This window comes from Hippopotamus amphibius, chromosome 1, assembly GCF_030028045.1.
Source record: "Hippopotamus amphibius kiboko isolate mHipAmp2 chromosome 1, mHipAmp2.hap2, whole genome shotgun sequence".
In the NCBI taxonomy this organism is placed as follows: domain Eukaryota; kingdom Metazoa; phylum Chordata; class Mammalia; order Artiodactyla; family Hippopotamidae; genus Hippopotamus; species Hippopotamus amphibius.
The window spans coordinates 187,888,052-187,907,104 of NC_080186.1; the positions used below are offsets into that span (position 1 = coordinate 187,888,052).

The 19,053-nt window shown below is 37.2% G+C and overlaps 1 protein-coding gene and 1 pseudogene across 2 annotated transcripts in view; one reads left to right on the forward strand and one right to left on the reverse strand.

The window, feature by feature from the left end:
* The window catches only part of MAN2A1 (mannosidase alpha class 2A member 1), a 164,426-nt gene that overhangs the window by 102,313 nt on the left and 43,060 nt on the right, over positions 1 to 19,053 (reverse strand). For both annotated transcript variants that reach the window (XM_057737710.1, XM_057737718.1), the window contains one exon: positions 2,019 to 2,146. In XM_057737710.1, coding sequence (XP_057593693.1) covers positions 2,019 to 2,146 — 128 coding nt within the window. The remainder of the gene's footprint in view (positions 1 to 2,018; positions 2,147 to 19,053) is intronic.
* Positions 16,792 to 17,232, forward strand: LOC130854863 (protein BEX4-like; annotated as a pseudogene).

Sequence of the window (19,053 nt, forward strand, 5' to 3'; positions counted from 1 at the left end):
ACATAAATATTTTTTAAAATAAGGGAAATAAAAGTATCCCATAACCAAATGTAAAAACAGTGTCCAAAACATGTTGTTCTAAACTGTTTAGAAAACAAAACTGAAAACACTACTCTAATTTACAAGATGCAGTCAAAATTACAATAAGAAATTTCATATTCTCAAATGTATTCATTTTTTAAATGTAAGAGCTAAAACCACATCACTCTTGGAAAAAAAACAACAACACAGTAGTAAATCTCCATAAGCCTGGGTTAGACAATGATTCCTCAGCTATGACATCAAAAATACAAGTGACAAAAGGAAAAATAAATTGGATTTTGTCAAAATTAAAATTTTTGTGCATCAAAGGATACCTTGAAGACACTAAGAAGACAGCCCACAGAATGGAAAAAAACATTTGCAACTCAATTAGCTGACAAGGAACTTATATCAAGAATATATGGGCTTTAAGGGGCTTCCTAGGTGGCGCAGTGGTGAGAATCTGCCTGCCAACGCAGGGGACACGGGTTTGATCCCTGCTCCAGGAAGATCCCACATGCTGTGGAGCAACTAAGCCCGTGCGCCACAACTATTGAGCCTGCACTTTAGAGCCCATGAGCCACAGCTACTGAGCCCATGTGCTGCAACTACTGAAGCCCACGTGCCTAGAGTCCGTGTGACTCCCAGAAGGGAAACAAGTGTTTAGCATACACTACGTTGTTTTAACAAACAGTTTAAACAGTGAGTCACTCATCATTTAAGAAATCCAAGTTCTCAGACAGCAGCCAACCACCAACTTTGCAAGCAAGATCTTTCTAAGGATAGCAGTTTCAGACTTGCTATATTAACTGTTTGGCAGAGGTTATGATATTTGCAACTTACTCTATAACAATCACAACAACAACAATATGGAAAGAGGAAAAAGTAAAGCAAGTGTGTCAAAATAATAATTGGTGAGTCTGGTTGGGGGCTTTCTGGGAGTTTTTTGTAGTGTTCTTACAACTTTTAAGTTTGAAATTATTCCAAAATAAAAAGTAATGGGGGTGGGAGGATTTCATCCCTAACAGAAGAATATTTTAAAATAATAACAAAATATTTAGAAATAACTTCAATAAAAAACATGTATATTTATCATAAACTACAAAATAGTACTGAGAGATATGAAATATTTGAAAACAGTTACATACCATGTTGCAGAATGTACATATTAGATATCACAAAGATTTCAAATAGTCCCATATTCTTATGAGTTGTATGAACATCTGATTTTATCAGTTCAGAATCCCCTTCCCGTCTGCTTGTGGTAACAGGATCCTTCTTACCCATGGAGGACCCATTCACATGGTTCAGGCGAGGCTGACCCTGCCCCAAACCACTCTCCCCACAATGACCATTTCCATCAAATTAACCAGGCCTCAGTGATTTCAGCTGCTATAACTCTGGCCACTGTAAACTGGCTAAGAGATAAGCACCTAACCTGAAGTGGGTCAGTTAGGTAAGGTGTTAAGGAAGACGCCTTCCTAATTGTTAGACCAAGAAGATCAGAGTCCCGGTTGTCTATGGCAGCATCAAGAGATAGTATCCAGAGAACATAATCTAAGTACTCTGGATCCAACCTTACCTGAAGCTACCCTATCACTGGAATTCTCAATGACAAAGCTAATACTTTTCTTTCCTTCTTCCTTTTTCTTTTTTTCTTTGCTTAAGCTAGTAAATTGGGTTTTTGCCTCTTATGATCCAGAGTCTTAACTAATATATAATTAAAATCCCAGTGGGATATTTTTAGAAAAAAATACTAAAATTAAATAGATAAAATTGATAAAATAGTAGGTGAAACAAGGTATATGACCCTAAAAGTGACCATATTGTATCTATGTAACTAGTTTATGATCCAAGAAACATCATAAATAGATGAAAAATAAATTATTCAATAATAATCAGTACTGGACAAATTAGTTCTTAAAAACTTAAAAAGCCCCATCTCACATTCCCCAAAATTAATTGCCCAAATGAAAGAGAAAGAGACCAGTACATACCTAGATTTTTTTCCAGCCACTGATGTCCTTCAATTAGTTGGTCAATTAAGGCAAAATAATGTGCAGCAGCTTCATCAGGCATAACCCAGCCACCTGTCACAATTTCAAACTGACCATTTTCTAGTAAACTAGGGAGAAAATAACATAAAAGTTTACATTAACATATATAAGAAAAATTCAAATAAAAAAGTAAGACATCATAAACATTAGGGACAGCCTTTAAATGTAACTAGTATTTACACTAGTTGTTACTTTTTTTTTTTTTTAAACCAGTGAATGTATTTCAACTTTGGGAGGGTAGTGATAAAGCATGCTTAGTAAAGTATCTAAGGTAACCCCTCCTGCCCCAAGCAAAGCCATGCAGGTCACTCTGGAAGTTCATTTCAGAAGGGTATAACCTCCCACACAATTTCAAAGATTCCTGATGTCAGCAGCCATGGCTGATTTACTTCTGCATCTTGCCGAGCACCTAGCAAATACCTGAGTATATGCTTGATAAGTGTTTGCTGGAGGACTGTCATTTTAAGCACAATATTTGTTTCATTACGCCTATGCTGAAAAATCAGGATTTATTTTAGTACTTCTAACACTGATACGTTAATCAACTACAAAATTAATAACAATAAAGGTAGAGCTAGTAAATATCACATGCTTCTGGGAATACAGAAAACATTTTAAAGCACTCTGCTCCAGAGTCAGTTATAATGTAGGCTATATAGTTTATCTTCCATTATTGAGTGAAAAGCTCTAACATTATCATCAGCTGTTCACTGGTACTCTTTACCATAAAACCATACAAAGTAACTAGACCCCAGGCCTGGAAAGCTAATTGTTACAAGAAGACACCTTGCTCAGAGAAAGAAAAAAATCATCAACCATTAAAAATTTGAAGAACTACCTGAGGAAGTATAAATGTCAAAAACTGAAGCAAGTGTCTTAAGTGCCACAGACTTCTGAGTTTGAGACAAGGTGGTTTTGAAAATGGTGTAAAATTTCAGAAGGAAAAGCAGCTTTAATAAGGATAAACATCACTGAATGCCTATAGCTAACAGCTAGGCACCAAGCCAAATTTAGCTGAAACACACCAGAGGCATAAAGAATAAATATTTTCCTACAAAGCATGTAACAGAAGCCACAGCATTAACAGAACATCTGATTTTTTCAAACATGTGAGTGATCAAAGAACCAATGACAGAGTGGATAATGGACACAATTTCTTTTCTTTTTTTTTTTAAAAGCTCTTTATTGGAATATAAATGCTTTACACTGTTGTGCCAGTTTCTGAGGTAGACCAAAGTATATTAGCTGTATTTATACATATATCCCCATATCCCCTCCTTCCCGTGACTGCATCCCACTCTCCCTGTCCCAGCCCTCTAAGTTATCACCGATCATTGAGTTTATCTCCCTATGTTATGCAGCAACTTCCCACTAGCTATCTATTTTACAGTTGGTAGTGTATATATGTCAATGCTACACTCTTACTTTGTCCCAGTTTCCCCTTCGCCACACCCCCAACCCCGCATCCTCAAGTCCATTCTCTACATCTGCAATTCTAAAGATGACTGAATGCATGAATGATTTCCTTGTATAAAATAAAAAGATATTAACTACATCTGTATTACCATGGGGATCACCAACTAATACAATTTCATATGGAGAACATGATAGCTCATTTTCATGTCGAAAGAAACCCCAACATCCAGTCAAACCTCCGATTCTCACAGGACCACATCAACAACTTATAAGAAAGAAGCTGGGAAGTTCCAAAAATTGTATTTCTTTAAGAACACAACTAAATCCAAGGCTGTTTTGTCCCACTCTTACTGCCAATGGGACTCCACTTATGTTTCTGGTGACTGCCTGATTTAGCCACACTCTGGACGCCATGGACCAGCCCCACCCCTTATGCCTATGACCAGTATTTGCAAGCCTGAGATGTCAGCACAGATTTGGGATTTAATGTTGAGCCAACAAATACAGAAACTTGGCCTCCTTATCTCAGTATTCCAATACACAGATCTTTTGGAAAATATCAGAAATAAATTGGTCAAAATAAATTCTTTGCTGCTCTTGAATAGAAAAGAGAAACTATAAGTAGTCTGAATATTAAATGGAAAAAAAATCACTCTGATGATGGAATTTTTCATCTATATCAGTCAGTTTTTTTTTGCTACATACTCCCTGCACCGCAGGCATAAACGGGCTCCAAGAAACAGCCAACCAAGCAAAGAATCACACATGTATCTTCCTGGCTCCATTTGTGAATAATTTATCCCTTCCCCCTCCCCATGATGCCTGAGATGCTACTGTGATTGTATACAGAGTTCTTACCTGTACACAATGATTACTTTAAAGACTATCCTATCTGTTAATATGGGGGAGGCATGAAAGCCTCTTATTCATTAACATCTTTTTCATAATTTTCTTATCTATTTTGTTCTCTCCTATCTTTCCCAATCTGGCTGTCCCAGCTGCCCTCATTTCTCAGCTGCCCTCATGTCTCAGCTCAAATGAAACCTACCCACAGAAGTCTCCGGGAAACCCAACCTAAACCAACACTCCCACCATACCCCCACACTCTGTGACACAATAGTATTTCTCACAAAAATGGCCTTCATTTCTGCTTCCTCTTGCTCCTCCCTCACCCCACCCACCATCATAACATAAGCTCCAAGAGAGCAGGGACCAGGACGTGTTGTTTTGTCCAGGTCCAGCACTGAGAAGCTTACTTGGCATATAATGGGCACTCTGTTGTTAGGTGAATAGGGAATGAGTGAATGAGATTCTCAGTTTAAAATCAGTATTAACATAAAGTTTTTATATTAGATGAAGTTCACAGACATATGCAAAATAAACCGCAGAGGGAAGGGTTAGTTAAAAAGGAGTGTGAATAATCTAGGTACGAAGCGACATGATCTAGAACGTGGTTCGTGCAGGGAAAACGAATGAGGAGGGAGAGAGAGAGGAGATGCTTCATGAAGCCTCAGTGGGAATCAAGAAATGTCTGGACATAGAAGGAAGGACTAAAGTGCATATGATTTGGGGTTATGATTCTAGGTGTCTAATGGGGTGGTGGTGATAATACACACAGTGGAGTTCAGTTGAGAAGGGAATCACTGTACAGTCATAAATATAAATTTGGATAAGGCTATTTGATGTGACAGTGAGGCAGCCAAAGGATCTAACTGAAAAAGAAAACTAAGTTTAGGAAAAAGGCCCACATAAAAATTAAGTTTTGGAGAAATGAAACGAAGAAATAGAGAAGGATGGGAAGTCTGGAGAAAACAGTCAAAAGGAGATTCAGGACCAGGCAGAAGGAAAATATAAGAGAAAATGGAGGCGATAAAGAATGTTAAAGATAAAAAAGAATAAATCTGTGACTATAGCCTGAAACATTCTAGAAAAGAGTAATGAGGAGCAACCTACACTTCTCCATGGTAAAAAGCATTTTTATAGTTTAAAAAGCTACCATATATTGGAATGCAAATTAGTACAGCCACTATAGAAAACAGTGTGGAGGTTCCTTAAAAAACTAAAAATAGAACTACCATACAATCCAGCAATCCCACTACTGGGCATATACCCTGAGAAAATCATAATCCAAAACAAACATGTACCACAATGTTCACTGCAGCACTATTTACAATATCCAGGACATGGAGACAACCTAAATGCCCATCAACAGATGAATGGATAAAGAAGATCTGGCACATATATACACTGGAATATTACTTGCCATAAGGAGGAATGAAACTGAGTTATCTGTAGTGAGGTGGATGGACCTAGAATCTGTCATACAGAGCGAAGTAAGCCAGAAAGAGAAAAACAAATACCATATGTTAACTCACATATATGGAATCTAAAAAAGTGGTACTGATGAACCCAATGACAGGGCAAGAATAAAGATGCAGATGTAGAGAATGGACTTGAGGACACAGGGTGGGGGGCAAATGGGAAGCTGGGACAAAGTGAGAGAGTAGCACTGACATATACACACTACCAAATGTAAAATAGATAGCTAGTGGGAAGCTGCTGCATAAAACAGGGAAATCAACTTGATGATGGGTGATGACTTAGAGGGATGGGATAGGGAGGTGGGAGGGAGTCGCTTGAGGGAGGGGATATGGGGATATATGTATAAATACAGATGATTCACTTTGTTGTATAGCAAAAACTGGCACAACAGTGTAAAGCAATTATATTCCAATAAAAAGCTTTAAAAAAATAAAAAAAAGAAAAAGCTACCATATAACCGTGACTTAGAAATAGACACATCAGCGGGTCAGAATATAAAGTTGAGACATAAATTTTAAAAATATTTATATTATTAAAATAGCCATTAAACTAGTGGGGAAGACTGGATTACAGCTTATTTTTTTAACCTTCAGTCAGAGTGACTTAAACTCATCAGAAAGCCAAAATACTATGTCATGGAAACCAAAGGACTGATATTTGAAATGGCTCAGACAGGTTTCTAATAAAAACTACATGAAGAGGTCATAAGTGGCATAAGTGATGTCATAATAGCAGGCCAGAAAGAACACAGGTTTCAGTTTTTCTTAGCACAGTTTCTCTAATCAGGTAGAACAAAATGGAAGAAAATAGACAACCTGATTTAAGATATGAAGCAAGGTGACAATGAGTGGACACCCGGCCACATAATCAGGTGAGTGAGTACTCCTATTTCACTGAACTACCAGCTCTCCCTAGTCTATACATACGAATGGTAAAAACCAGATTATAAACCAGACACTCTCATTGGCAGGAAGGTCAGGCTTGATATCAGATACTCACGTGTTAGGCAAGAACCCTTGCCATTTGACCAGTCAAACAACAACAACGACAAAACAAACAAAACAAATACACACACCCATAAAAATTGCCAAAGTGCACAAATTTGCCATGTATACCCGATTTCTAGAACATACGTGATAAGCACTTAAGAAGTATCTGAGGAATAACGGAAAAACAAAATGGTCCAAATAAACATGAGGAAAGCACTGACCTAATGACTGAGAAGCACAGCCACCATCATCCTCATGTAGTGACAGGTATTGATACAAAAAGTAGGCCTGACAGTCTTATAGAAATAACACTCCAGGAAATAAGTATTTAGAAAAATATTTATAAGCAAAAGCAGAAAAGCTATGTTAGCCTACAAAAAGTAACCCTATTTAAAACTGCCATTGTTAGCAACATAAAATAAAATTAAGACAGACTGCAAGCTGTACATTTGACACCTTCTTAATCATTTTAAAATCAGGTAATGGGAAACACCTACAGAAAAAGTTACTGAGAACAAATACAGGTGCTTCCAAGTATTTTCACTCACTTAGTGCTCAACAAGCATGAACTGAGCTATTTCTCTGCAATTATCAGGGCAGTACAACAAGGACCTACTGTATGGCACAGGGAACTATAGTCAATACCTTGTAATAATGTATAATGGAGAAGAATATGAAAAAGAATATGTGTGTGTGTGTGTATGTATAACTGAATCACCTTGCTGAATATCTATAACTAACAAACACAACATTGTAAATCAACTGTACTTCAATAAAAGGTTATTTGTTTAAAAAAATAACAGGCACAGTGCTTATACTACTTCGAGAAGAGTAATGCCTGTTCTAAACACAAAATTGAAAGGATGCAGAAAGTTGTAAATAAAAGTTACTCGAATCTATAACAACCACTGTTATCACTCTGAAACAAAAAAAAAGTCAGGGGAGTACAAAATCAGAAAAGATGTGTCCACCTCATAGGGTCTATTGCTTAATTTCTGCCAAGAGACACTGGTTTCTGGCAAATTTTTTCCATAAATACTCTTCCTAATATTCCTAATATTTCCTAATAAACAAGATGTCTAGAAATAAATGAAAAGACAGGGAAAGAGAGGGAGAGAGAAGAGTATATATATGCAGCAAAGCCAGAAAACAGGAAATCAGGCACTACCTTTAACAATTAACAATATCCTTATTTTACTTTTTTAAATGGTTGACTTGTAAGCTACTAAGTACTTCTCTATTTCTCTCCTTGAGAATTTGATATAAAAAGCTTGAGAAAATACTGATCAAAATTAAGCTAAGAACATCTGTCACAGCTCACTTTGCCCAAGATTCAGAATTTACATTTATGAATTTACTTGCCAGGCACAAGAAGTTGCAAATCATTTTCTCTGAGTGTCACTTTTCCCCCTATGTAGACACATTACACATTTGAAATTTGGTCACACACAGAAGGACAGACTCAAAGAGCTTTTTTCCCTAATGGGGAAATTGTTACAGATAACTTAGTAGCAAACAATGCATCATTTAGCGAGCTTCAAAGAATCACAAATTAATTTCACATGAGAAAACGAGCTGAATTTGTAATCATACATCTGGGGAAATATGAAATAATACAAGATGATGTACAGGGATTCATTCTTAAATAAAAAATTAGTTAAATAGAAAGTTCAAAAAGATGGAGGTTCCCCATGAATCAATTAATAGGCTTAAAACATTTGCTCATCAGATTATCTGATTCATATGCCTTTCATGGGGAGTATCTAATAAGAGAATAAAAATAAGATTTGTTTTAAAAACCCCTCACATAATAATCAGGGAAACTCATCATATACGTCTGAGTATTGTAGACACCCATCTTTAGAGAGTATATGAGGGACAGATGGCCAATGAGTCATCTCCTCATTTCTTCCTCACTTTATTCCAGCGATACCCCATCTTTGAGTTTGCAATCCATGCTCTATCTCTGTCTGGAATGTCTTCCTTCCCAGTATTTGCCTCACTGCCTCAAAACGGGTCCATTAGGAGCCTTCTCTGGCCACCACACTCTACCCAAACTCCACCTAAGCTGTTTTCATAAAATCCAAAACTTTTCTTTCATAGCATTTATCACAAAATTGAACAACATATTTGCATGTTTACTGTCTTTGTCCCTAAATAGACTGTAAGCTCATGAAGGCAAGAATCATATCTTCTGCTCGCCATTTAAATCTGGGTGTTCCTATTTAAAAAGGAACCCCCCCAAAAATGAAACAAAAGATTTGAAGCAGATATGTCAGAAATACCTAGCTCCTAAAAATGCAAGGTAGTTTAATCTATGAAGAAATGCAAAATAAAACTTCAGTGAGATCAAAGAGTTGTATAACATACTGTGATGTCAAGGATATTTAGAAACAGGTATTGTTACTTAAAGGCTGTCAATAACGATCAAATTTTAAAACGCATATATATTTTTATCTACGCTCATTAAAATGAAGTCAGAAAATACATAAAAATAAACAAAAGCACCGTACAGTCAGCCCTACATATCCGTAAGTTCTGCACTGACAAATTCAACCAACTTCTGAAGGAAAACTTTAAAAAGAAAAAAAAAAAAAATTCCAGAAAGTTCCAAAAAGCAAACCTTGAATTTATCACACACTAGCAACTATCTATATAGCCTTGATACTGTATTTACAACTATTTACATAACATTTACACTGTATTAAATATTGTAAGTAATCTCAAGATGATTTCAAGTATACAGGAGAATGTGCATAGGTTAAATGCAAATATTACTCAATTTTATGTAAGGATTTTGGGCATCTGGAGCAGGTTCTGCAACCAGCCCCCTGAGGATTATCCAGTGATGCTTATACACACTAAAGACAGATACACTCTCTGCATTCACAAAGGACTAGAAACAAACCTAAAGGGCTGCAGGGTCATTAATCAGGAGAAAAACAAATTGGGGCTCACAGATAACAAAGACTTTTATACAATCTTTAAAAAGAAAGGTTCCTGAAAGGTTCACCAAGATATATTAAGTTAAAAAAGCACTGTACAAAACCCATTAGGATGGCTATTATCACCCCCCCTAAAAAAAAAAGGAAGGAAGGAATAAAAGAAAGAAAGGGAGAAAGGAAAAAAGGAAGAAAAGGAAAACAGGAAACAGGTGTTGATAAGGAATGTGGAGAAGTTGGAAGCCTCCGGTACCGCTGGCGGCAGTGTGAAATGGTGCAGCTGTTGTGGAAAACAGTATGGGAGTTCTGTGAAAAATTAAACATAGAATATGTTATATGATCCAGCAATTCCACTTCTGGAACACAAAAGAACTGAAAGCAAGGACTTAAACTGATATTTGTATACTCATGTTCACAGCAGCATTTTTATAATAGCCAGAAGGTAAAAACAATCCAAAAGTCCAATGATGGGTGAATGAGTAAACAAAACATGGTATATTCATGCAATGGAATATTATTCAGCCCTGAAAAGGAAATAAATTGACACATGCTTCCTCATGCATGAACCCTGAAGACATTATGTTAAGTGAATGAGTCCAAACACTGTATGAGTCCACTTATATCGGGTACCTAGCACAGTCAAATTTATACAGACATAAGGCAGAATAGCGGTTGCCAGGGCAGAGGTGAAGCAGAATGGGGAGTTACTGTTTACGAGGTATAGCATTTCAGTTTGAGATAATGAAAAAGTTCTGGACATGGTTGATAGTTATGGTTGCAAGACAACATGTATATATGTAATGCCACTGAATGTCACATAAAATTGTTAAAATGGTAAATTTTATGCTATGTACATTTCACCACAAAAAAAAGATGCACTCAAAAAAAAAAAAAGCATAATGTGCATGGTATGCTATCATTTGTATAAAACATGAGATTGTGTCTTTGCACATACGTGCAGGCACATATTTTTCCTGTGTGTCTATAAATTACATAAGCATCTGGTTCCAGTAGCTGCCTCCTGTGAGAAGAGTCAGATGACAAGGAGACAGGAGTGGTCAGAACCTTACCTTTCTTGTGTACCCTTTATATAGTTGGGCTTATACTATAATATGAATTAAATAAATTTTTTTCTAAACTATAAATGCTATATTGCCCTGATTTCTCCTAAGCACTAAAAACAAACAAAACTATAGCATAAAATAGTCATGCAATTTTGTTTAAGAATATTTCTCATATTAGACAGTTGAATTAATAGTTTCTGTAAAGTTTTAATAAGATATACTTTAAATATTTCACTGTATATATTACTTCATTTTCTCGTTTTCCAAAATAAAATTAATTAAATGTTCATTCAAATAAATCATAAAGTACACAAGGTTGAAGAATAAAATTTAAAAATCCACTCAATATCTTGCTATCAATGCACAAAGGGTTATGGCAGGCATAGTTTTTAATCAATTAACTTCACTCAATACTATATACCATGAACATCTTTCCATGTTAATAAACAGACATATATCATAATGTTTATGGCTGTACTGTATTTTCTAAAGTATTTATAATTGAGATATAACAACACATAATATGCATGTGTTTAGTGTGATGTATTTTGACAACTGTTTATACCCTGTTACTACCCAAAACAACTGTTACTACCCAAAACTAGACATAAGCTATTCCCATCAACTCAGAGAGTTCCCTTTTGGCCCTTTCCAATCAATTACTAGCTTACCACCCCTCCCCACCAAAAAAGATATTCTCACTTAGTGATTTATATCACAACAGATTAGTTTAGATACTCTCAGACTTCATAAAATGGAGTCATACAATACTCTTTGGTGTCAGGATTCTTTTGCTGATGTGTTTGTTAGATCCATTCATACTTCTGTGTATTTCAGTAACTCATTATTTTTCATTGCTGAGTGGTACTCCATTGTTTAAATATGGCACAAAATTTTAATCCATTATCTTATTGATGGACATTGGAACTGTTTCCAGTTTGAAGTCATTATGAAAGATTCTTCTATGAAAATGTCTATACAGGTCTTTTTGTGAACGTTTTTATTTTTTCTTGGATAAATTCCTAGGAGGGAGCTCCCAGATCACATGATGTATATTTAACTTTGGAAAACTCTGGCAGCCTTTCAGGAAGTAGATCTCTCACTTTATATTCGCACCAGCAATATAGGAGAGTTCCAGTTGCTGCATATGCTTTTCAAGGCTTGGTGTTGCCAGTCTTTTTTATTTTAGCCATTCTAAGGGGTTTGGGATAGTATCTTGTGGTAGCTTTAATCTGCATCTCCCTGATAACCGCGCCTAACTCAGCCCTCGCATGTACACCCTCTCCTGCACTATTGCAGCCTAATCAACTTCTTTCAGGTGTTTGAACATGCCATGTTCTTGTTAATCCCTGGCCCATAATCACGATCCTCCTCTCATAACCTGGAATTCCCTCCACTACCCTCTTCATACTTGGCTAATTCTAACAGCCTTTCAGGTTTCAGCTTGAATATCACCTGCTTCAGGAAGCTTTCCAAGACCCCCTTTCTTGCTTCCATAGAAGGAAAGGCTTTACTGTGATACTGTGTTAATTACATTGTCTTCCCTGCTCTGCCCTGAGGGCTGGGATCACTGTATCCCTAGAGTCTAGCACAGCAAATATTTGTTGAATAGATGACGGAGAAGATAAGGGAAGGCTTTGGAGATGAGGTAATATTTCAGCCAAGTCTTGAAGAATAAATAGAATTGAGATTATGCAATATACAAAAGGAAAAAAATATTCTCAGCTAAACTCATGGGCAAATTCCTAAGAAGCAAGAAATAACCTGTCACAGGGCATGTGGTTCAGTATGGCTAAGAGTGGGGTATAAGGCAGGAAGTGATCGGAGGTAAGGGCAGACAAGCAGGGAGGAATCAGAGGACAAGGCAAAGGAAGTTGAGCTGTACCTTCTGACACTGAATTGTCACTGAAGCATTTGAAAGCCAAGAAGAGACATGGGCAGACTCATATATTAGAAACCTAATTCTGTGAGTGAAATGGAGGACACCTAGAAGTGGCAAAGCTGGAAACAGGAAGACCACTGGGAGGCTTTCATGAAAGCAGGAAACAGGAGTAATGGGGATACAGCAGGGGTGACAGAGTGCAGAGATACTTAAAAGGCACAAGTGACAGGCTTGGGGACTGACTGGATGATGAACAGCAGAAGGAAAGGCAGAGCACACAGTGGGTAGGAGCACTGGTTTCTGGGGTGAGGCTGCCTGGTTCCAGTCCTGACTCCACACTTAATAGCTGGGGGACCTTAGGCACCTTCCTTACCACTCTGCATCAGTTTCCTCAGAAGTAAAATGAGGACTGAAGGATCTTAACACATAGCAATGCTATAGGATGGGCAGAATTAACACATCTAAGTGTTCAGAACATGCCTCCTATGTTGAGTACAGAGTAAGCACTCAATAAGTGTTAGCCATTACTGTTACCCCCAACTAGGGAAGAAGAAAGAAACTGAGGTTGGAGCTTTAGATCTGGAAGCAGCCCACACACCTGGAAATTAAAACAACAGTGTGGAAGCACATGTGAAATGAAGAGGAGAACCAACAGTGCTACTCCACCGGTGAGAACTGGGACATTCCAGATAGAGCAGAGGAGGGAGTCAGAGAAGTGATGACCAAGGGGTGTTCAGAAATGCAAGACTAGAACCAGGAGAGAAAGAGCTCTGAGTCACAGAAGACAAAAAAAAAAGAGGAAAGAATTTCAAGGAGAATGGAGCAGTCAGTGTCAATGCTGCAACGAAATCCTCCCAGAGGACTGAAGAAGTATCCAACAGAAAGAGCGGCAGAGAAGTCCTCGTGGCTTTCGCCCATAGCTGATGTAAACAGAAGCCAGCAGCTGAAGTGAATGAGAAGTGAAAGCACTGGTGCACTGCTTTTGATTCCTTTGATGAAATGCTACATATCTTTAGGCTCTAAACTCCATCCAAATCTGCAATTTACTCTGAACATCACAAGACACACTGTAACTTCTCATTGCTCTGCAAATTTTACAGCAGCCTTTGGTTAAATACCATAAAATCTGACCTGTATAAAATGTATAATAAACTAGCTAGTATAAGAATTTTAAAGGTATTTTTTTCTAGTGAACTCACAATGCAGAATGCATGTTAGCTTGCAAAATGTAAGTCTGGATTTGTCTTATTTGTATTATTTAAGAAAGTAACCTCAAACATTTCTCTGATTTCAATAAGCAGAGATAGTTATAAGGACAGGGTAGAAGGTTCACTTAACTATAAACCTAGGGGAAAAAAATGTAAGAGAATGGTAGAAAGTTTAAAGACTTTGCTGTCTTGGCAAAGCAATAAAATCCAGCAATGTGGTGAAGACACAACATCTAATGGTACCTTTCCCCACTCACACATTCACAGCCTTTTTTCATACCAAAAGGTCCACACAGAGAAGCTGGTCAAGATTCTGGCAAACATGTAAACTGTTCTAGGTTCCAACAGTCCGGTAAGCTTCTCAGTCGAACACTGGTCTCAACAGCAGAAGCAGATGCAATGTAAAAACTCTTTCAATGTCTCAGAGCCCAGAGAGGAAAAATGAATATGTAACATGCTGGGTGCTAGTCAAAGGAAACTCTAAGGCTAATGCTTCAGCTGTTTGACTCTGAATAGGGTTCGCATTTTGCAGTATTATAAACGTCATGCAGTACTTAACTGCATTTAGCCAAAAAACATTCAAATAGGAAGGCTAAAATGTAAAAAGAATGTTAGCATACCAGTCATTTTCAAAATAAAACAAACGTAGACAGAAAAAGTGCTGATTATAACAAGGCAGTTTCTTTTAAATCCACTGGGTATGTGTTACAAGCAGGAACCATGACTATACTTGATTAAATTACTTTGAGTCACACAAAATAAAAAAGCTCGATGTTGTTTGCATGGACCTCCCCTTAGTTAACTAGATTTTCAGTTTTAAAAGCTTATAGAGCTGAATACTGCTGCCACAGAGGGGAAGAATCAAACAAGTCATTGCTAGCACAGATTATGAGGATCACTTGAGTTATGTTTCTGTTAAGTTCCCACAATCAATTGGTATTCTTCAAGGACAATAAAAGCTTACACAGAATTCTGCTAGAATTAACAGGTTTTTCTCTGCAACAGCTAACTTGCAAATTTAGGTACAGACATTTAATCCATAGACTCATCTTCAAAAAGAGAAAAACAAGCCATTGCATAAGCACTACACTAGCAGTCAAAAAAATTCTATCAGTAATGCCATTTAGTACAAGCTCAGAATTTTAAATAATGGGAGCAAACCTATGTATCTATTAAGTTTTCTTCTTATCTGTTTTGCTTTATTACTGGAACCCAGATCCCCAACAAAGGATGTGGAGAGAAATATATCGGCTAGCCTTCTTGGTCACAAGCAACACTGACTGAGTGTAAAGGGAAAATGTACTGGGGGACTGTCCTGGGTACACAGAATTGAGAACAGGCTAAAAATCCAGGGTTAACAAAGGACTGGAAAAAAATGAGAGGCAATGCTACAGGCATGACAGGGTCCGTGACACAGGACAGGAAGCATCTTGTGAAGGCGCCAGTGCTGTGAAGGATGACCTGCAACCTTCCCTCCATTCTGCTTCCCTTCTTTCCATCTCTCCACCCTTGCTTCACTCTAAAGACTCAAAACCCTGGGAAATAATATATTGATTAGCTGAGCTCAGATCATAACTGACCTATTTGACCTGGAGCAGGAAAATGAAGGATCTGACTTCTGTGTTTGGAGACCATTTCCTAAAAGGAAACCAGGTGAAATGATTGGGAAAGAAAGTGTTCAGTTAGAAAAGGAAGGGATTTGAGTTAAACTCTCTGTTTTGAAACAAATTCCAGGTGTGGATATGTTATTGCTCATGGATGAATTTAAAAAAGGGAAAATGCTTGGACTTAGAGACAACAATAATATAAAGAAACCCAAAACTAAAGAGTAATTAAAAAGCATAGTTAAAACCAAGCATTCAAAGCCAGAAAAGAACAGGCTCCACACCATCAAGAATAGAATGTAAAGTGGGGAAAACAAACAAACAAAAAAGAAAGAAATCTCGAGAAAAATCTCACATAATGCAGTAAATATAACCAAAAAATTAAAATTAACTGGCATATGCCAGAGAGACCAGAGACTTAACAACTAGGTAACTGAATTCTAAAACAAATGAAATAAAAACAGTAATTAATTAGAGCAAATAAAAGCTGAGAAATATCTGAATTGATAGATGGAAAATTTAATAAATTATACATACCTAGATTATGGCAAAAGTTTGGAATTTTAGGGCTCAACGGCACTGTTTCTTTGTAAACTTAGTTACAAAGAAAATGTCAAACATTCTAAAGAGTAAAAATTGTACAGCCCATACTCTCTAACCACAAGTCATTAAAAGTAGCTTTTAACAGCTAAAGTATAACTGGGAAAAAAATATGAATTTGAAAATTTTCCTAACATATTCAAGTCAAAGAGAAAACAATACATACAGTTACAGAATATTTAGGGAAAAAATAACATAAAAACGTGAAAGCTAGTTAAGAGCAGTGCTAAAAGGCAAACATAGAGGGAGAAATGCTCCTTGTTAAAATAAATCAACTGACCCATTTAGCATTAGTAAAAAAAACGCGGAAGGGATTAAATAAAAGCAGAAAAGTCAAAAGTAAACACCAGTAAAATACAAATATAATAGTTTTTTGGGGAACAGGTGGGGGTACACAAACCAACAGAAAGAGTAAAAGCTTTAGCCGATCTAATCAAGATGAAGAAAAAAATAAGAATAACAAAAAGCAAACAAAAAAACTACAGATGCAATAAAGTCTTAAAATCTGAATAATCTGAGTAAAACACTATAAAATTATAATTTAAGGAACTACGGACGAGCGCGCCCAGCTCTAGCCTCAGCCTGGGCAGTCGCTGGCTCCCTTCTGGGTCCCTGCTCCCGGTGGCCCTGAGTGAGTGTGGCCCCCACGAGTAAGAGGCGCCTGGGGAGCAGGTCCGCCAGTGGAAGTGTCGCTGCGGCGCACTTGCAGCAAGAATCGGAAGGCGCAGGAGACATCGAGGATAGGTCCAGGAGCAATGGGGTCCAAAGAGGAAGAAGCAGTAAAAAAATCTCAACGTGGAAAATGCCCAACAGGACAGCAAAGGAGGGGACCAGGTCCCTTTGCAGAATGGAGAAGAATCACGCGATATGGGCAGGGGGTGGGGCGCGGAGGCCAGAAGCCTGGAGGAAATGTCAGGTTGGGCCGGCTTGGACTACTGGTCCCTAATTTTAGATGGGCCATACCCAACAGGCATACTGGTCACAATGAAGTGCGGGGTGATGTAGAAAAGCACGTAGCGCAGATGATGCAAATCAGGAGAAAGACTAAGCAGCAGCAAATGAGGCTTCATGTGCCCTACCAAACTCCTGAACCTGACAATCATTATGAGTTTTGCCTTATACCTTGAACCCTAAGACTTTCCCTGAGGTTAATAATGTGGCATCATGCTTGTAGTTTTGTGATTTACTTTTTCTGTAAACCTTTTGGTGTTTCCACTGATCAGTTTCTACTTGAATACTGTTTTGTCTCAGTGTAAAACTTTCTGTCAGCAGGGCAATTTCATCCAGTTATAGAAAAAAGTATTCTTTTCATAATATAAAATTAATAAAGCAATTAAAAAGCCAAAAAAACCCCAAAAAACTATAAAGTATTCTTTGTACTCAAGGAGCAACATAAGACCCAGACAGACAAAAAAAAAAAAGTTTTAATCTCTAAACTTTGTAAAAAAAAATATATGTATAGACAAACACCAATTCCATAGGGTTTTACAGGGCTGTTCTTAATTTTTGAAACGTTGCAAACCAGTAGCTAACTTGATTTAAACGAAAGATGTGTGTGTGCGTGCGCACACAAGCGCCCATGCACGCGCACGTGTTAATCTAAATTAGCTCCTCACATCTCAATTTAAAAAGTTAAGGCATTTTATGTAATAATTTGGAAGTCCAGCTTGTCAAGAATAACTGGAAGAATATCCTGACAACTCTGGTTCCCAAAGCTGCACTGGGCAGGAGTGGAAGAGGGTGTAGTCCCTTCAGATGCGGCAGTTACTCTTGGTGCATTCAGGACCCCGAGAGCCTACAGCCTTCAGTTATGGCACTTTCCTGGACATTCTTATCAGCATTTTCAGCATGCTATCAGGTGAATAAAAAAAGTTTCTTAGATAATAATGGAAAACCAGTTCTCTCCAAATTACTTTGAAATGTTTATGTCAATATCTATCAAAAGCACTGCCCCCCATGCTTTTTTTTTTTTTTTTTTTTTTTGATAGAGTAGGAAGAATTTAGCAAGTTAATTCTAAAGCTCTCTGCAAAAATTAAGTGGTCACTCATTACCTTTTCAATAAAGAGAAACAAGAGGAGGTTTAAACTGTCTGTTAATGAAACACATAAGGCTGCAACAATTACAGTTAAACAGAAAAGTCCATGAAAGAGGTCAGAAAACCCAGAAATCAATGCATATTGAAATACAATAAAGAAGGCACTTCAAGTCACAAGAAAAGAATGGACTACTTAAGTCTTAGAGAAGCACCACAGCACAACACACAAGGCAACAGCCTACAGGGCTGGACAGACTGGGCTGGATGGTAACCAGTGTGGCATGTGCAACGGGGTGACCCTGGATGACAAGTGTCCTTATCTGTAAAGCCAGGATAGTCATTATACATCCTTATCTGTAAAGTCAGAATAGTCATTATACCTACGTCACAGGATTGTTGAGAGGATTATCAGTTATTATTTGTGAGGTACTTAAAATGGGAAGTAATACAGTAAGTACTGTATATGTGATATTAAATAAGTAAAAGAAAGCAATTTATGCTAAGACAATCCTTAAACTCCTGAGAGTAGGGGGGAAGGAGACATGGGGAGTGAAACCTCCCATTACACCACATTAAAAAAATAAACTGGAGAATTTATAAAAGTGAACAATAAAAAACTAAATTAGGAGAAAAAAAGACTATCTCATCTCTTAGACTGGGGAAGCCTTTTAAAATATGACAGCAAAGTCAAGAAAATAGACATACATTTGGCTACATAAAAATTTTAAAAGTCTATATATCAAAAACTTAAGGATTAAGAAGAAATTTAAAGCTTCAGGAAAAATAAGGGTTGATATATGTATATAAATATTCTTATAAATCAGTAAGAAAAAGTACATGATCAAGCAATTCACAAAAAGCTCTGCCTGTATATATGAGAAAATATAGAACACTATCACTAATCAAAAATTC